This window comes from Macaca mulatta, chromosome 5 (assembly GCF_049350105.2).
Source record: "Macaca mulatta isolate MMU2019108-1 chromosome 5, T2T-MMU8v2.0, whole genome shotgun sequence".
NCBI lineage: Eukaryota > Metazoa > Chordata > Mammalia > Primates > Cercopithecidae > Macaca > Macaca mulatta.
This window is the reverse complement of record NC_133410.1, coordinates 65,411,508-65,432,160: the sequence shown is the minus strand read 5'-3', so window position 1 is coordinate 65,432,160 and position 20,653 is coordinate 65,411,508. Positions and strand designations below refer to the sequence as shown.

Below are 20,653 nucleotides of genomic sequence, written 5' to 3'. Positions count from 1 at the left end.
TATTGCACAAATGGACAAACAAACAAATAAACGATATTCCTCAAATACAATTGTATCTAAGACATAAAAGACACATAAATTGTACATTTTATATTCTCAGTAGCAAAAACCAAAGATTATTTTATTAACATTAGGTATCATCTTATTTTCTGTGCCATAAATGTCTACATGCAAGGAGCCATAAATATACATGTCCCAGTATTACATCACATTTGTAGATCTCTCAGGGCTATTTGGAGCCTTAAAACTACATGTGAAATACTACATATGCATGCATTCTTTTTCATGAGGAAAGGGTCCGTAGTCCTCATTAGATTCTCATAGAGGTTCATAACATTGGTCTTGTCCAACTGCCACATTTTCCGTATAAGGAAACCACGGCCCCTGGAAGTTCACTGATATTCCTAAAGCTATTCACGTAGAAACCAGGACACAGCTGCACAGATCTCTTCACCCTACTCTACTCTGTCATGTATTATTTAGGGTATCTCACAGCATGGGAAGCAAAATTAATGCCCAATATGTGCTAGTGATCTGATGACAACACAGAACGGGGCTGGATGTTAGGAGCGGATACTGCCTAGTTGAATACAGAAAATAAGTAGTTTAGGGCTCCGGGTTGAAGCTATTGGTGAATACCCCTGTGCTAGCTGTAAGAGACTATTAAGAACCTCTCACAAAGCCAAGTTGGATATGCATGGAGCATTTGGAAAACTTTTCATATAATAAAATTCTGTCAAAAAAAAAAAAAAAGCTGGATTAAGATACATTAGCACTAGATGACTGGGCGCGGTGGCCCATGCCTGTAATCCCAGCACTTTGGGAGGCTGAGGCAGGCAGATCACGAGGTCAGGAGATCGAGACCATCCTGGCTAACACGGTGAAACCCTGTCTCTACTAAAAACACACACATAAAAAACATTAGCCGGGTGTGGTGGCGGGCGCCTGTAGTCCCAGCTACTCAGGAGGCTGAGGCAGGAGAATGGCATGAACCCGGGAGGCGGAGCTTGCAGTGAGCCTAGATCACGCCACTGCACTCCAGCCTGGGCGACAGCGAGACTCCATCTCAAAAAAAAAAAAATATATATATATATATACATATATATATATATATATATATAAGCACTAGTTTTTGTTTGTTTGTTTGTTTTTTTCAGGATATCCTTGAAAGAAACTTAAGTGTCTCTCTCTCTCTCTTTTTTTTTTCCAGGTTCTAACTTTTACTAGTTTATTTGAAAAAAATCCTGGAAAAAGCTCTTGGATGTAACAATAAAAGGTGAATTTTTCCTTTTAATGCAGCCCTGTAACACACATTCTCAAACCTCAAGTCATCCAATATAGCTTTTGTGTTTTTTCTTATAATTCATGTGTATGAATGCATAGAGCTGCCATTTTTTAAACGAAAAAATATAGAATATCACGGTCTTTTTGGATTTCTTTTAAGGTCTTTCGGTATAGCCAAGCTGAAGTAATGCCTATGCATTGTTTTGTTATTATGGTAATAACAAGTTCTAGTTTATAGTAATATATAGCACTTAGTTGGGACTAGGAGCAATGATATACTGCTTTTTAGTAACTGATAAATAGTATGTTTTTATATATTTTAACTAGAAGTGAGGAGAAAAAAGAAACTATTTTTAATGTATATAAAACATACTCTAATAAAGTATATGCATAAAATGATATATTAGATAAGAAGAAAAATTAAAAAGAAAACAGCTTATAATATTCCTGATTAATTAGAGTTCCTAAATATAAAAACAAATGAAAGTACCTTGTCATTTAAAAAATTAGCACATTATACAACTTTTACATATCTCGGAGGAAATAAAGATCTTGTGACACTGTTCTGAGGAATCGTTACCTTTATAAAAATCGAAGGCTTAATTTTGCAAATACAACTTTCAAGCTGTATGAGCAAATTTTACTTACATGAAAGGCACAAGATAACATCACATTGAAGAACTTTATCTGTAAATTTCTTAAAGTCTAGTCACAAGTTACTGGAAACTTCATAAGGAAACTTCTGATTCATACTGAGAACTGCATACTCTTTATATCACAAATATAAATTGAAGTAAGAGTGAAGATTTAGAGAGAGAACAGTTTCTTATTTTGGATGCTACCTGCTTTATGCAGTGCTGGTTACTCAGAGCAGAAAATTAAAATTGAATTATTTTTCATTTTCTACAGCTTATCTGCTGTATTTTCAGTTTGTAAAAAAAAACGTATTCTGACATTACTGCAATTTTTGAAGAGTCAATCACTGAAAGAAATTTTAAAGTAAAGTCCTGCTCTACTAGCTTCCTACATTGGAATACAAGAATACAGGAAGTGCGTTCAACAGGAAGTTACACAGTTCTACAGTACAACCTGTCTAAAAGACTTGCAAGGGACCAACACAGTGACTTTATCTCTTCAGATCAGGCAAAAGCAGAGGCAAATGAAAAATGATCCTTAAAAAAAATAACATACTGAAAACATTCCTGTATGAAAATGAATACTTGTTTGCACTTAGATTTAGTGCTATGGAGAGGAACTGAGGCACAATGAAACTAAGTGCACAAAGGGAACATGTCTGAAATAAAACAATTTTCAATGTGACTGAAACTCTTCACCATTAGATATGACTTATGATAGGGTTGGAGAACTACTTTTTCATATTAAAGAACATTACAAACACCAGGGACTGGCCAAGCTATGTTTTATAAATAATATGTAGGGTGATATTAAAATTATATTGCAACTAAAATTCTAATTTTTAAAATCACTTATAATTTTGATTTTTCATAAAATTACTGGCTCTTTTACCAAATTAAAATTAACTTCAAATCAATAACACCTTATTAAATTTCTGGAGGACTATTAGTTTAGCAATGATAATGTACATTTCTCAGTTTCCCAAACAAGCTCTACCAGATACACATATTTTCTTCATTTATGTCAGTATGAGATGTTCTTTCCATAGAATTTAAAGCATTTTTCAAAAAGGTTGAATATGATTCTTCAAAGAATAGCTCTTCTAATAGCGACTTGGTAGAAACAATAATGTTGTAATTGGAAATATGTTGCCTTGGATGGTAACTGTTTGCTTATTCTATTCATAGTGACTCTAGCAACGCATGCCATCTATGTACTTGCTGTCCTTTTGACTCTTTCATTTCAGTCCAGTGATTGAGTTCTTCTTCTCCAAAGCTGTTGAGACCTAAAGAAATCCAGCCTATCATCTCTTTACTTCTCATGCTGCGTTTGTTATATACAGACAGTATGAGTGTCACATCAGAAAGCTGAAATAGGGCCCCTTGAAAAACAAAAGTTTCCTTGTACACTGGATTTGGCTGCCCTCTGCAGATGGGTATCTTGCATTTGGACATCTCTTGATCCATGGATTTCAGCAGAGTTAACTTAATATATGTATTGGGTGGTCTATTTGCTGCCAAATTTTTGAAGTGGCTGCCTTTTATCACTTCTGCTGATAGTCTTCCAGTTGTGGCATTACAAAGCAGGCTAATGAGAATTTCTGGAACTGAGCCGTGTTCAAGAGACTGACATGAGGATGTACTTTCACTACACAACATTTCTGACATTCTCATTTGGGAGTCACGGCCAAATTTTATCTTGTGAATTGTTCCTTGTACTCTATTCTGAACCAAGATCTGGAAGCTCTCCAACATTTTCAAAACAGAACTGCTTATTAATATAGAGAAAAAGAAGCAGCATCAAGATAATACCCCAACAGCTGACAAAAATCCAACTGCCTCTGGAGATACTTTTCTAAAACAGATAAGTTCATGAACTCTACATGTTCTCTCTCCACCTTCAATTGCCATGATGTGCTCGCCATGGAACGCACCAACTGATGGCGAAATTTAAGTATTTCTTATTTCTCCTTAAAACATTCAGTTAATCTCTCTCTTTCCTTCCTTCCTTCCTTCCTTCCTTCCTTCCTTCCTTCCTTCCTTCCTTCCTTCCTTCCTTCCTTCCTTCCTCCCTCCCTCCCTCCCTCCCTCCCTCCCTCCCTTCCTTCCTTCCTTCTTTGTTTTGTTTTGAGACGGAGTCTTGCTCTGTCACCAGGCTGGAGTGCAATGGCACAGTCTCAGCTTACTGCAACCTCCACCTCCCAGGTTCAAGCAATTTTCCTGCCTCAGCCTCCCAAGTAGCTGGGACTACAGGCATCCACCACCATGCCTGGCTAATTTTTTTTTGTATTTTTAGTAGAGAAGGAGTTTCACCATGTTGGTCAGGACGGTCTTGATCTCTTGACCTCGTGATCCCCAACTCAGCCTCCCAAAGTGTTGGTATTACAGGCGTGAGCTATCACATCTGGCCTAATCTTTCTCTTTAAAGTAGAGTGAACTAGTACCTAGAAATCTTAAGTTCTGGTATTTAATTTATACAATTACTAGACTTGATGTCTTTTAACACCCCTAGCAGGTTGGATACAGGAAAATGACACAGATTTTATTAACTAACCAAAAAAAGAGCTCAAAAGATTTACAACCCATTTTAATGTTTATGACCATCATAAATTATCATATAATGAGAAAGAATTAAAATAAAGGAAAAAGCTATCATTACATTTGTGATTTAAAGTACATGCTGATTAAAATAAAATATATGTGACTTAAAGTATATGTAACATATTCATATCCAGGAAAACAAAATTTGTGATTACTTACTGCCTTGAACTCCCGTAGTGTTCTGTCCCTTCTTATATCACCTGATTTAGTTGTTTTTTTCCTTTTATATTAGTCTCTTTCCCTGACTTTTTTTTTTCCACTGCTCCAATTGTGGAGATTTCTTTCTTCTTTTTTTTGGAGATGGAGTTTAGCTCTGTCACCCAGGTAGGAGTACAGTGGTCCGATCTTGGCTCATTGCAACCTCCGCCTCCCAGGCTCAAGCAATTCTCCTAACTCAGCCTCCCAAGTAGCTGGGATTACAGGTACACACCACCATGCCCAGCTAATTTTTTGTGTGTTTTAGTAGAGATGTGGTTTTCACCATGTTGGCCAGGCGTATCTGGAACTCCAGACCTCAGGTGATCCACCTGCCTCGGCCTCCCAAAGTGCTGGCATTACAGGTGTGAGCCACCACACCCGGCCACCACTGCTCCAACTGTAAACTCAAAGACAGGACCTGATTTTTACTTTTTAACCCCTAGTCCCCTGTTCTGCCCAAGCCCACACACATTGAAAAGACCATTACTTTTATTAAAAGCTTAAGAAGGATTCCTTTAGATAGCTCGTTTGATCTTAAGACATTTTTGTGCTAAGAAAATTAGGTTGAAACTACTCACCATCATCTACAATGGATCCAAATCCTGTGACGAACACACTTGTTTTAGGTGGCAACTTTATAGACGAATCTGGGAGGCAAACTCTCTGGATTGTATTTGAAAACTCAACTCCAGTAGTGAGCTGAGCCAAAGCAATGTCATTTTCATTTGTTTCTCTATGGTAATTCTCATGAAGAATAATTTTCCTCAAATTTCGTTTCACTGCGGGTGGTGTTATAGTTGTACCAAAAGTAGCAATCCATTGAGTTGGGTCTTTATTTCTGCAAAATATGAAAAAGTAATACTTGTGATGCTTGACTTAATTCTGTAAAAAAGAATGAGACTGTATTTCTTCCCAACTATCAGTTTTATGCTCCTGAAACATCCTTTTGGTGAGAAAATTTGTAGTTGATAACATAATAGGAAAACAATAGTTCTTAAAATTATTACAATTAATTATGTACAAATAATTAATAAGTATGATTAATTTCCAATTTTTAAAGTTCTTACTAGGAAGTCTTCAGATTCTCTTTTTTCCCTAATTTCAACAAACTGTGTAGAAATTAATTTTGATTTATTTGGATAATAAACATACTAAGAGGTATTTTCTCTCCATGTCACATCTTCCACCCATTCTTATTTTATGACTCACTTGTTGGTTCTTATTTTACTGGGTTTTTCTGTGATCTTTGAAGTGAAGTGTAATTTGTCTGCTTTGCAAACCTTCATGTATATACAGGGTTTTTTCTCCACCCTACGCCCATATTCCTCCCTGATATACAAGGACTAAGTAATCCTAACTCAAATTCAGCTCCCATCACCCATGGATCTGGCCTGGTCAGTCCCTCTTACTAGACTTTGAGTTCTCCTTTCAAATAGATGCTTTTCTCTCCCACAAGGTTTATATCACCAGCAAATTCTACCTAATACTATCATCTCTTTACCTCCTTGTGGTCCTCCAAAGCCCAGTTCCTTCTTTTTAAAGTTATCCTCATCCTGAGTGACTGGAAATATATAGTAACTTGAAATTCTCTGGGTGAAGAAGAATTACTATGTTGGTGAATCATCAACCTTTAAATGTAATTTAAAAAACCTGAAAGATCAGTGTTTTCCTAAGTGCTGCACTTCTCTAAAAATGAGCAGGCAGAGGCCAGGTGCAGTGGCTCGCGCATGTAATCCCAGCAGTTTGGGAGGCTGAGGCGGGTGGATCATGAGGTCTGGAGTTCAAGACCAGCCTGACCAATACGGTGAAATCCCATCTCTACTAAAAATACAAAAATTAGCCAGGCGTGATGGCATGCACCTGTAGTACTGGCTACTCAGGAGGCTGAGGCAGGAGAATTGCTTGTTGAACCCTGGAGGTGGAGGTTGCAGTGAGCCAAGATCATGCCACTGCACCCCAGCCTGGGTGACAGAGCGAGACTCTGTCTCAAAAAAAAAAAAAAAAAGGCAGGCAGATCCCAGGGAGATGGGAGGGGTTCTGCTCTCATCTATTTTACTTCTTTACAGATTAAGATAAGATTTTATTCAAACCAGAAATCTTAGGACTGACTAAAAACTAGGCACTAGATACTAGAATTCTCAGAGATACAAAGACATAATATGACTTCAGGTCTTAAGGATTTCACAAATCAATCAGATGGAGAATAAAAATTATCCCATCCCTTTATGTACTGCCAATGAGAGAGGAAGCCTCACATGATGGGCCAATTCAACACGTTTTATGAATAAGAAAATCAAGGCCCAGAAGTTCAGTGACTTGTGCAGGTGAGTGACACTCTGCTGGTTAGTGCCAAAAGGAGATGATCCAGGTCTCTTTCCATCTTTTCAAGAGTGTCTTCCCCACCCACACTGTTACACAAAGACTGGAATCATTTTTCATAGACATAAGGGTGCTAAGATTTGTCTTAAATATGATTTTGAAAATACGTTATTTCTGCAGAAAAAATAAATTTATAAAAATTTAAAGATGTGAATAATGCAATATTGTCTTCAAAGTACCACATAGTTTTCCTTCACAACAGTATACCACATTGTGCGATTACATGAAATTATTAATATATCACTTCTAGATTGCACTCTTTTTTCTCTAGGATCATCACTTTACCCAACTCTTTTGGATTATTATTATCAGCATAAAATATGCTATTATGTGTCTCCCATATTTTAAAAAATCTTTCCTTTAACTTCACAACTGCCATCAACTGTCAAATTTGGTCTGATCCCTTTCATTTAAAAACTTCTTAAAAGTGGTTTTAAAACTTACATCTAATCCTCCTTCTGTTCTCTATTGAATCCATTTCCATGCCTATCACACTAGAAAATCTTTTATCAAGGTCACCAGTAATCTCTACTTCATCAAGCTCAATGGCCAATTCCCATGTAGGTCTGTGAGTACCCAGAGCCTGCACTGGACTTGCTGAAACAAGTATTTCAATTGCCACAGCTTATATTCTTCACTAAATATTAAGTTGGAATTCTGGATTTGTTTATTTTTAATTTACATAAGGAGAGATCAATTATAAACTAAAATGGAAGACACTCTCACAAAAACAGAAGTGCAAAGATTGGAGGACTGTGTGAATATGAAAAAATTAGAAAATCTTCACAAGTGAGTGGGACTCAAATTTACCCATAAGTCATAATGTCAGTTATTTCGGGAGCTGTAAATGCACATATATAAGTGAGTCCCTTTCTCTTCTCTTGGGTGAGGAAGCAACAGATAATCAACTTAGTATCTTGGAACCATCTGGGATGTTACCCTTAGAAGGATGATAAAGCGCCTCTCAGAATCACCAAGGATAGGCTCCTTTAATAAGGTATAGTGTGCAAAAGTAGTGCCACTGGCCAGGCAAAGGGTCTCTATTTAGAGTTTTGCCTTTGAGAGTTTAAAAGGAAAAGTTTTCTGTACCATAACGGTAAAACCTCAGGGAAGAAAGGCGGTGTGTTCCTGACCTCCTTGGGCACTAGAGTGCTGTGTATGTCTGTGTACATGAAATGACACAGCTGAGTTTTAAGAGGTACAACCATGAAAAGTCCAGAGAGATTTCGCTGGGCTGTACATAACCAGTCTTGAATACTGTGAGGGGAGCAAGACAAGGTAGCAGGTCTCTCCCACCTTCCACACACCTTTCTCGACCATACAGGCCTGCAGGGTTCCTAGAGAATGCAATGAGAAGAGAGAACTTCAAGAGGGATACCTATGATTCTTTTCTTATTTATAAAGTGATGGCAATGCTGACAGTGGGAAGTTAGAGGGATTAATTAGGAAAAAAAACAAAAAACAAAAGTAGCTGACTTTCTTCTTGAGTATGTAAGACATTAAACTTGTTACATGTGTAATAGTCTTTACACTACGATAATCTACTTATTATTTTATATAATACATGGTAGGAAAGACAGCACTAGGGTCATGAGAGACGAAAATATATAAGAACTATAAATGACAAAACCCAAGCATCATAGATAGGGCATAGGGGAAGCTTAATCCATTTAGGGGATAGCAGGGTCTACGCTGAATGGAGCAAAGGATACACTGGCAAGACTGGACTCTTCTCATGCACTAAATCAATGGCAGATGAGGACTGTGGAAAGAAGGTTCACAGCAGCCTTGGTTAACTTACCTCCGAAAGCAGTGAGCAGCTGTGAGCAGCCATGTGTTACTGATGAGGCTGGCTCCACACTGATGGCCTGACCCTATGAGCTGGAGGCTGGCCTGCCACGGCCATTCCCCTTCCATAGCTGTTTCCCTTCCTTGGACAATTCTTTGAGTAGAAGAGGATGCTGGTAATGGCATGTTTGAAGATGTCATCCTTATTCCACAGCCTGCCACAGAAATACATGATCGTTCGTATTCATAAAAAGGAGGAAAAAAGTATATTCTGATTTGCTTTGGTTGTAGATAATCCTTTGTCCCTGTTACCTTGTGAACCATTCATAGCACTCAGCCTTTGGGCTTATTAGATACAGGTCTTGCTGATCCTATTGAGATTCAGAAGAAATGTTCACTAACATTTCAAGGCATTCAGACCAGGAATTAACTTCTGTCTCTCCTTATAAAGCATATATAGATAATTCATCTAGCACCAAAAATGTATAGATCCTCTGCTATGTGTTTTAGATGTGTTTATAGCAACATACCTTTTAGATGAGAAAATTAAGTCTTGAAGAGGGAACACTGCTGGCGGTCACCCAGCTGGTAAGTGACAGAGTGGGATACAAAATTAGGAGGACCCACACCAAAACTAGTAGCAGTATCCTTATTACTGAGAGAGAGCCCAATACTAAATGTGGGTCATGATTTTCCCTTAACTAATGACTAAGGCGAATCAATTTATTGTGTTTGCAAAGCCCTGTATTTTAACAGATTCAAACAATATTGACCTTTTGGGTCTTTTAAAACTTGAAAGACTAGTTTAAAAAAAAAATTCTTCTTCCCTGGTATCAAACCTTCAATTGACTAGATTTCAAGTCAATCTTAAAAGAGACCTTAAAGTGTTACAACATTTTTAATGGGCACGTTTGTCCACAATAGACCTTAATTGTGTACCAATGCTGGAATGTGGGGTGCAGGGCAGGAAGAGGAAGAGAATTTACATAACAGATATTTCAATAAAAATGCAAGCAAATTAAAAAAAATTAAAGCCTAAATGTTACCAGTTTAAAACACTCTCTTGAATTGTCAGATAATATTAAAAGAGCTATTTATAATGAATATTAATATAATATCTAGAATATTATGTAAGGTGTTTTTAACCACATCTCATAGGTCATATGAACTTAAAATTGTATTTGGTATAAATTTATAAATTTAAATACTAAAAATAATAAAAAGACTTACAAAAATATAAAATGAGTCTTAAAAAGCTTGGTAAATCTTACCGCTAACTTTTCTATAACTTTTTTTCATGATCTTTCACTGTGAAATAAACAGTTAATTGTGGGTTTTGGAACTTACGACTGTTGAGAAGATTCCTCATCTTTCTGCTGTCAATCGCTGGAATAAGCAAAATATGAATTAGCTGGCAGAATAATATATTCCCATTTTCATGTTACCTTGTTCAATTGGTCATTAATAGAAATGTGAAATATGTATGCTTATCCAAAGCATACATATTTCAAGAGAGCATGAGATTTTTCATAATCAAGTAATATATAAATAACTCTTTACTCTGATTTTATTTTTGGTCCAAATTGTATAATTTACTTTAAAATTAAACCAGAGGGCATTTTATTTCCTGATTTTGCTCAGGAAAAAGAAATAGAAACTAGGAAATTAGGAAATAATAAATAAGGATAAATGTCTCTGACTGCTTTCTTTGGGGGCTTCAGTATAATCTGAGGGAGCAACCTCCAATTCCCAACACAATTGGTGTTTACCAGCCTATGTGGTTTAGGCATATTCCTAATGGCCAGTCTGAAATGGTAGCTCTATGGAGCTAAACGCATCACAGATCCCTGAGGGCCCAATTTCAAGGCCCTGATCTAACAGAGTAGGAATTTAGTCAGTGCAGGTTGATAACCTTGTCTCCCTGAGGATTCTCTCTTGTGAATGGCTTGGATGGTTGTGGCTCAGGCAGCAGGCACTAGAAGCATGAAGTTCTTTCACATACAACCAGTCCAGAGTCCCCAGTCACACCCAAACTTTCACTTCATTTTATGTTTCCCTTCCGTGACATCTTTTTTCCCTTCAAATTTATTCATTCATGTTCACTTAACTCAGATACATTAGATGTTTGTTGGGTGATTGGTTTTCTGTTTGTCAGTGAGAAAATGGAGAATTACAGTGATTTTATCAGGAACATTGACTTCTCCCCAGAAAGGGATGCAAGCCCCAATTCCTACTAGAGGTTTCATGGATATGTCTCTTTATTTAACAGAATACATGTGTGTGGCAGAAGAAAACATATACAGTTCATTACTGAGCATGGTCAGAGAATTTAGTTATTTTGGTATTAAAACAACTTGTATCATAAAAAATCATTGTATATAACCAACAATGACAAAATTTTTAAATAAATTGTACAATAAGAAATTCTACAACAGTAACAACTCAGTAAACATAACATAATGTCACTTTTATAATGGATATTTTACTTTAGGATATATGATTGTGGCTTAGGGACATTTATATCATCAGGAATTGAGATTTCCATGTATAGAATGCTGGAAAATACTTATACTTTGGAATATAATTGATTAACAATCAAGGTGGATACTATACTCTCCATTATTTCTAATTACTTTATGAGAACATAACAATATTTGTGGGGATTCTATCTCAAAATATATTTAAAGAACTTTCCTGATTTCTAACAACAAAAGAATTAACTTTAGATAACTTGCTTCCTAAATAAATACATGGCTATTGGGAAGGGAGAAGTCTTTTGGGTCCAAAATACAAGCCCCTCTCCCATCTTTTTTGTATTAAATTAGAAGTAACTAAACTTGGAAATACATAACAAGAAGCAATGAATATAGCTGGAACACCTATCACATGTGAGATATATGCTAGTGTTTGAGGGAGGGGTAAGAAAATAAAAAGACACAGTTCCTGCCCTTGACATTTAAAATTTTATTTAAAACACGTTATTTTACTACCTTCAATTACATATTGGCATAGAAATGAGCTCAGATTCCAATTAGCTGTAAGGTAGTTTGAATTTCAGTTTCCTAATTTGAACTTCCTTTTCTTCCACTTTGGGAGGAAAACAAAACAAGAACTTTCCCATTTCGTTTCATGAGGAATAAATAAGGAACGGATGAAAAATAGTTTTAAGTTGGAAACAAGCTAGAGAACCTCTTTACAGTTCATGTCACTGGCTCTTCCTACAGGGGTAAACCTTCATAAATGTGTCTTTCTTTGATACTATAAAAAATAACCCCCAGAACTGAACTGTAAAGACCTCTGTGAGTCACAATACCTGTGTCTAATTCTAGCCCCAAGGTTTGCTAATCTCATGTCTCACATCTTCTTTAAGTCTCAGCTTCTTTACCTGTAAAATGGTGAAAGTAATACTTACCCTTTGGAACTTTTGTAAGGACCCAACTATATATGATATGGAAAAAAGTTTAGAAACCTTATTAAAAGCCCTAGTAAAATATGAAATAAAACATGTTTTAATACTAAATTTTGCCTCACAGTGGAAATTTATTTTAGTTTTATTCCGTGCTGATATTTTATATACATATATATATATTTTATTACAAAAAATTACATATGGGTATATATGTAAATGGGTATATTTTACAAAAAATATATATGTATGTTGCTTATAAAAATTAAAGAGTATTATAAGAGGAGAGAACCACAAAAGTTGCAAATAAAAGTAAAAGACTTACGTGTGAGTCTAAATGATGATTTGTTTATGGTCAAAGACAACTGTTTGGTCTTCAAACTTTGATATAAAGCCTTTTCAATTTTTTTCTTGATTTGTTCAGCACTATCAGTAGATGGGTATCGAAACATGAGCACTGTAAGAATGTCCACACCTTGTTCATCTGGACTGAAGAACAAAAAAGCAGATAAAAAATGCCATTTATCTAATCATTAATGACTTTAACCTATTAGGACTCACATTAAACTTTAAAAACATAATGCATGATACATGTGCATACCAGATTTTTAAATTATCTCTAGATACAGAGATTAAAAATGAGTGTATAATAACCAGGAAGTGTTGGAAGCACTGTTGAAGAACTAAAGACAACATGCTAGAAATACTGGATAAAATACATACCTGAAAACAGTTGTTCACTGTCTTTACTCAGCTCATAGTTTAGAGGGGCTTGTGGGAGAAGATGTTTGTGAAATCATGCTTTATACATACTTAAATGGCTTGCTTTTTAAGGCAATTTTAGCAAAAGCTGTAACTAATGTCATTATTCTTTAGAAATGGTGTGGCAAGGAGGATCCTTTTGTTTACCAAACTCAGTTTCCTTTGTCTCCTGAGCACAGAGGTAGATTCCATTTCCTGGACATTCCTGAGGTTTATTGAAACTTTCTAATGAATCTGGTCAATGAGATATGGAAAGAAATAATGTCCCCCACTTCCAGGTCTGGCTTCTAATAAACCTCTCATAGCATTTTCCTGCTCTCACTCTTCCCTTGTCTGCCACCAGATGCAGAAGATCCAGTGGGCAGTTTCATTTCATAATCTTAATTGGCACCCACACCCTTGCCCCAACTTCTGATTCTTTGGACTGTACCTTAAAAATGAAATAAACCTTTACTATATTAAAGCACTGACCTGTTGGGCTCTTGTGGTCTGTTAATAGATAAATGATTAAAGAAAGCAGTTATAAAAGAGAATCATTTGATAAACAGTTCAAATATATAAATTTATATTGTGATGTGCAGGGTTAGAAAGCCTCAAGAAATCTTTTGAGAATGAATTTAATTTGAGAGATAAAAGAAAAGAAGAAAGGAAGAAGAGGAGAAGGGGAAAGAAGGAGAGAAAAGTGGAAAGGAGAAAGGAAAAAAGGTAAGAAGGTATGAAAGAAAGAAGTGCAAGAGAAAAAGGAAAGACATGGGTTCCTTAATCATTTAACCATATTTATATTTACTTTATCACCAAGAAGTGAAGCAAACAAATATTACAAATATATATACACACATGTTATAAATATATATACATATATAAATATATATAAAATACATATGTTACAAATATATACATATATACAAATGTATATATACATATATACATTTTATATACATATATACATATATATGAAGAGGCATATATCACTATGGAATCTAAGCTTTTTAGACAACATGTAAAAACATTCAGGATGGATTCTGTAATTTTAGTCTCTGATAATAGCTTCATGATTCATTTTTGTATATTAGTTTTCACCAAAGCATCAAAATGAAAAGCCATTTTAAACTAACAATAAGCACTGTCATGAAAGAAAAACTTTACTGAGGAGAAAGTCATTGTCTGATGGTGGGGTAGGCTTAAAATGAGGAAAATGAAAAAGACGTTAAGTTCTACTTAGCCCCTAACTTAAGAGGCCGGGGGAAGAGGGAATGTCAGCTGTGTCATTCCCCTGTTTCTTATATTTTTTTCCTCTTTTTCTATCCAACAGCTGAGATTTTCTTGTCACAAAGCACCTTACGACTTTCTATTGTGATTGAGGAATAGGTAGGAAACCTTGGGCTGCTCAAGATTTGTGAAATCTGTGTGTTGCTGTAAAGACTTGCTCAGGGCAGCTAAGCAATTAGGTTCATCAAATACCTCATCTTAACAGTATTAACTTGAAATTACAAACCAAGTTTACATACCTTAATTTGATAACATGAGATTTGATAAATCGACCGTCTACAGAAGAATGTCGAAATATCCTAGACATCTGATTTTTAAAAAATAAGTATTAGTCTTCAGAACTTAAAAGTAAAATAAAAAAATAATAATAATTTTAAAAAAGAAGTATTAGTCTTAAGAAAAGTGTTATTCCTTGTCTTAGCCAGAGACTTGGGCAAAAAAAAAAAAAAGGTTTTCAGCTTATTCCCAGTCATGTTAATGGGTATATTGACAGTTGTAAGACTAAACCTGGGGCCTAATCTTTGTGGAACCAAATAACCACAACGAAATTGTTCAACTTTGCTAAGCCTCTGTAAAATGGGATAACAACAATATCTGCCTTATACAGTTGATTTGAGAATTAGGTGAAATTACGTCACACATTTTACACCTTGTCTGGTATCTATTAAGCTATTGATGATAGTTTTAAATACTATCAAGTAAATTAAAAGTACATGCTATTTTTTTAAGACAGCATCCTCATTTCTAAAAAAGCCTACCTTGTTTGCTGCACTCATCCCAAATATGTTATCTCATCAGTACTGATAGAATTTGTTGATTTCTTAAATGATTATGTCATCACTAGACCATTTGACATGACTTGAAATGATTTCTGCCATGTGACTCTGATACCCTCACTTATTAGTCATCTCTGTGAGAGACAGGATTTCAAAACTGGTACTCTGCTTGGGAGTAAGTTTCACCACACTCTTATATCATCAGCATTTCATTACTTAGCTTTTCCAGTCTAAGCCATTGGAAGTTTTTCAATATTCAGGAAACTGATTTCCTAAAGGGTTCTGATTCCAGCTGGCTATTGAGACACTGCCTTTTTGTCAAAAAAGCACTGGGTTAGTTGGGTGTGGTGGCTCACGCCTGTAATCCAAGCACTTTGGGAGGCCAAGGTGGAGAGATTGCTTTAACCCAGGAGTTCCAGATGAGCCTGGGCAACATGGCAAAACTCCATCTCTACTAAAAATACAAAAATTAGCCAGAGTCATAATCCGTTCTCAAAATAAATAATAAATAGATTAAAAAAATTTAAAAAGCACTGGGCTGAGAGTTATAAGTCAGAATAACAAGTCGATGTAAGTTTACATAAGATCTATTTCCATGGTAAATTTTGCCCCCAATTTCTACATCATCTCAGGAGAAGGAAAGTCTCCCTCCCCACAAGATTCCTTCCTCTCCCTGACTCTTCTAATGTGGTAATAATGCCCAGTAGACTTTACCTCCTAAATGTTAAATCCACTTCCCTTGATTCAATCCCATTGCTATGGTCTCAAATCAGCTCCTTAGAAACTTGTATCTGGGCCTTTGCAGCAGCCTCCTCATGGCAGGTTGATGTGGTTCTACCCTATCTTCTGTCCCCTCAGTTGTTCCCTCCGAATGCTGCAACCAGGATGATATCTTTAAAATGCAAACCTGAGTATATTAGACCCCTGCCTCAAGCTCAATATTTCCCTCAACACAATCTTACCCCTTCATTGGCCCCTACTTTGCCCCATCCCTACCTTCAAAGTCTTCTCTCTCTCTCTCTTCTCTCCTCTTCTCTCTTTCTCTCTCTCTCTCTCTCTCTCTCTCTCTCTCTCTCTCTCATTTTAAGGTATTTATTTTGTAAAAGCTTATATGGTAATATCCTAGATAGGACTTGAACAGGTACTTACTATATATTCAGTGGCAAGACTAAGTACATTAAGAGAAATAAAAGAAAACTAGGTCACCAATAACAGTTTATAGGACAATAACCACTTTCCTGGAAGAAGATAGATATTCAACCTAAAAAAGAATAGGCCGGGCGTGGTGGCTCACTCCTGTAATCCCAGCACTTTGGGAGGCCGAGGTGGGCGGATCACAACGTCAGGAGGTCGAGATCATCCTGGCTAACAAGGTGAAACCAGGTCTGTACTAAAAATACAAAAATTAGCCAGGCATGCTGGCGGGCGCCTGTAGTCCCAGCTACTTGGGAGGCTGAGACAGGAGAATGGCATGAACCTGGGAGGTGGAGCTTGTAATGAGCCGAGCTTGCACCACTGCAATCCAGTGTGGGCAACAGAGTGAGACTCCATCTCAGAAAAAAAAAAGAAAAGAATAGAAAAAAGAAAGAACAAGGAACACTTACAGAAGGAAATATCAAATTTACATACTTAGAAATCATGATACAGTTAACAGAGAAAATTTTGCTTAAAGTTATACCTCGTTTCTTGATTTGCATTAGGGTAACACAGTTTCTCAGAATAACCATGGAGACCTCAATTTTCCACCCAGAGTCGAGAGTAAAACCACTGTCCAAATAACATGGCCGCCTTCCATGTTTAATATAAGGCATATAATTATCATTTCTAGCTGAAGGCTGGTGATAATTTTTCTACTTTAACTATAGTCATTGAAAACTGTTACTAAAATTCCTGCTACAAGGATAGCAATAGCAACAGCTAAAGTCATTCCACAATAAAAATCAACTGTCTTCCCTGGGATGCAAGGCTGGTTCAACATTCGCAAATCAATAAACATAATCCAGCATTTAAACAGAACCAAAGACAAGAACCACATGATTATCTCAATAGATGCAGAAAGGGCTTTTCACAAAATTCAACAGCCCTTCATGCTAAAAACGCTCAATAAATTCGGTATTGATGGAACGTACCTCAAAATAATAAGAGTTATTTATGACAAACCCACAGCCAATATCATACTGAATGGGCAAAAACTGGAAAAATTCCCTTTGAAAACTGGCACAAGACAGGGATGCCCTCTCTCACCACTCCTATTCAACATAGTGTTGGAAGTTCTGGCTAGGGCAATTAGGCAAGAGAAAGAAATCAAGGGTATTCAGTTAGGAAAAGAAGAAGTCAAATTGTCCCTGTTTGCAGATGACATGATTGTATATTTAGAAAACCCCATCGTCTCAGCCCAAAATCTCCTTAAGCTGATAAGCAACTTCAGCAAAGTCTCAGGATACAAAATTAATGTGCAAAAATCACAAGCATTCTTATACACCAGTAACAGACAAACACAGAGCCAAATCATGAATGAACTTCCATTCACAATTGCTTCAAAGAGAATAAAATACCTAGGAATCTGACTTACAAGGGATGTAAAGGACCTCTTCAAGGAGAACTACAAACCACTGCTCAGTGAAATAAAAGAGGACACAAACAAATGGAAGAACATACCATGCTCATGGATAGGAAGAATCAATATCGTGAAAATGGCCATACTGCCAAAGGTAATTTATAGATTCAATGCCATCCCCATCAAGCTACCAATGAGTTTCTTCACAGAATTGGAAAAAACTGCTTTAAAGTTCATATGGAACCAAAAAAGAGCCCACATCTCCAAGACAATCCTAAGTCAAAAGAACAAAGCTGGAGGCATCACGCTACCTGACTTCAAACTATACTACAAGGCTATAGTAACCAAAACAGCATGGTACTGGTACCAAAACAGAGATATAGACCAATGGAACAGAACAGAGTCCTCAGAAATAATACCACACATCTACAGCCATCTGATCTTTGACAAACCTGAGAGAAACAAGAAATGGGGAAAGGATTCCCTTTTTAATAAATGGTGCTGGGAAAATGGGCTAGCCATAAGTAGAAAGCTGAAACTGGATCCTTTCCTTACTCCTTATACGAAAATTAATTCAAGATGGATTAGAGACTTAAATGTTAGACCTAATACCATAAAAATCCTAGAGGAAAACCTAGGTAGTACCATTCAGGACATAGGCATGGGCAAAGACTTCATGTCTAAAACACCAAAAGCAACTGCAGCAAAAGCCAAAATTGACAAATGGGATCTAATTAAACTAAAGAGCTTCTGCACAGCAAAAGAAACTACCATCAGAGTGAACAGGCAACCTACAGAATGGGAGAAAATTTTTGCAATCTACTCATCTGACAAAGGGCTAATATCCAGAACCTACAAAGAACTCAAACAAATTTACAAGGAAAAACCATATGACCCAGCCATCCCATTACTGAGTATATACCCAAAGGATTATAAATTATGCTGCTATAAAGACACATGCACACGTATGTTTATTGTGGCACTATTCACAATAGCAAAGACTTGGAATCAACCCAAATGTCCATCAGTGACAGACTGGATTAAGAAAATGTGGCACATATACACCATGGAATACTATGCAGCCATAAAAAAGGATGAGTTTGTGTCCTTTGTAGGGACATGGATGCAGCTGGAAACCATCATTCTTAGCAAACTATCACAAGAACAGAAAACCAAACACAGCATGTTCTCACTCATAGGTGGGAACTGAACAATGAGATCACTTGGACTCAGGAAGGGGAACATCACACACCGGGGCCTATCTTGGGAAGGGGGAGGGGGGAGGGATTGCATTGGGAGTTATACCTGATGTAAATGACGAGTTGATGGGTGCTGACGAGTTGATGGGTGCAGCACACCAAATGGCACAAGTATACATATGTAACAAACCTGCACGTTATGCACATGTACCCTAGAACTTAAAGTATAATAATAATAAATAAATTTTAAAAAAAGAGACACAGATGCACAGAGAAATGATTAAGTAAACAAGCAACAAGAAGGAAGAAATCTGCAAGCCAAAAAGAAAAGCCTCAGGAGATATCAACATTGCCAGCACCTTGATCTTGGAAATCCAGCTTCTAGTGCTATGAAAAAAAGTAGTTTTTTAATTGTTTAAGCTACGCAGTCTGTTATTTTGTTATGGAAGTCCTAGCAAGCTAATATGCCAATGAATATACAAACCCCATTCAAGTATTTTAAGTTGTCCAATAATAAAATGTAGAGTGAAATATCCAAAAAAAAAAAAAAAATCAACTGTCTTGTCAAAACATCCCCAACAGAGGGCACTGCATATGAGGAGTTTTCTTCCATCAGTTGTATGGTCTGGTGCTCTGGTCTGATGATATCAGGCAAAATCGCTCCATTGGTTACTTCTCTTTCTGGGATAGGTAGCTCTGTTGGGGTAGCTATGGTCTCTCTGCACCCTTTTAAACTTGCTCAAACTTGTGTCTGCTCTGCAACTCTATTCTAGTTTATTCTCAAAATGTATGCTAAATAGAAGAGGTTTTGAAAGACACGCTCAATCCAGACCAGAGTCCTATTATCCCGTTTAGCAGCAAACATCAGAGATACTCCCATGGGAAAACAGAAAAGGTTTTCCCATAACCAATGGCAGTCAAGATAGCACCAATCTTCCATTTTCCTGCGCCTCTCACGACTCCACCAAAGGTACCTGTAAGTGCATCAAGTAGATGAAGAGGAGCAAAAACAGGCATCATTTGGCTCATAAAGGGAAATAATATCTGTCAATGGTAAATACATAGGCAACCACACTCTTCAAAACTACAAGTAAAAACACTTGCTGCAAGTGTACACACACTGGCACACAGGAGAACAGTAAAGTGGGGGCACCAAGCCTGCTCATGATTCCTTGTTGCCACAGCATTGCCCACTTGTACACCGGCTGCCATGCCAAAGCCAGGGGGCAACCATCTTGACTACAAAGGCCAGTTCACAGATGATGCCCTGAGCTTCCAGCTCTGTCACATTAATCAGTCCTGCAAGAAGGGTTCCAATCTCAAGTTTGTCACTCAGTATACACCATGAGCATAATTGGATAGCCGGCTAGATGTAGGAGCCCCACTCCTGGGAAAAGTCCCTAGTCCAACCTCCCCAAGTATTGATAGTTTTTTTTCCCACATGTAGAGGAAAAGAAGTGCAGACAGGAAGAACCAGGAAGTGGTGTTGGCCCAGGCAGATTCTAACCCTCTAATGTCCACAGTCTACAAGCAAGAGTACATTAAGGCCCGCACAGACTGCATTCCCTGTGATTCCAATGATAACTTAAGGCAAGATGATGCCCTGACTTTTGTAAATATCTCCTCTGCAGCCAGAACAGAAATGCTGCTAGAAGAGCAAGAATGAAAATCATCACATAAATTTGGGCCATCCTGGTGACGTCAGGATCCCCTTAAGAGCAGGAAGATGCTGTCAGTATTGAGAAAGATGGCCCAGCAAGGAAAACAGCACAGCATCAAGATAAGGATTCCTCTTTGAA

At 36.9% G+C, this 20,653-nt stretch overlaps 2 protein-coding genes across 2 annotated transcripts in view; both read right to left on the bottom strand.

Annotated features, from left to right (window-relative positions):
* The window catches only part of TMPRSS11F (transmembrane serine protease 11F), a 78,600-nt gene that overhangs the window by 8,209 nt on the left and 49,738 nt on the right, over nt 1-20,653 (bottom strand). Inside the window, exons 4-8 of the mRNA XM_028848547.2 lie at nt 14,562-14,629; nt 12,617-12,780; nt 10,233-10,271; nt 8,899-9,100; nt 5,297-5,556 (exon numbers count right to left, since the gene is read on the bottom strand). Coding sequence (XP_028704380.2) covers nt 5,297-5,556; nt 8,899-9,100; nt 10,233-10,271; nt 12,617-12,780; nt 14,562-14,629 — 733 coding nt within the window. The remainder of the gene's footprint in view (nt 1-5,296; nt 5,557-8,898; nt 9,101-10,232; nt 10,272-12,616; nt 12,781-14,561; nt 14,630-20,653) is intronic.
* Nucleotides 3,102-3,844, bottom strand: LOC144341029 (putative synaptotagmin-14-like protein). Its single transcript, XM_078002750.1, has one exon. The coding sequence runs from the start codon at nt 3,672-3,674 to the stop codon at nt 3,102-3,104; it is 573 nt and encodes a 190-aa protein (XP_077858876.1). The 5' UTR covers nt 3,675-3,844.

Excerpts from the sequence above, each read along its gene's own strand:
- LOC144341029 (XM_078002750.1), bottom strand. The coding sequence starts at position 3,674 with ATGTTGGAGAGCTTCCAGATCTTGGTTCAGAATAGAGTACAAGGAACA.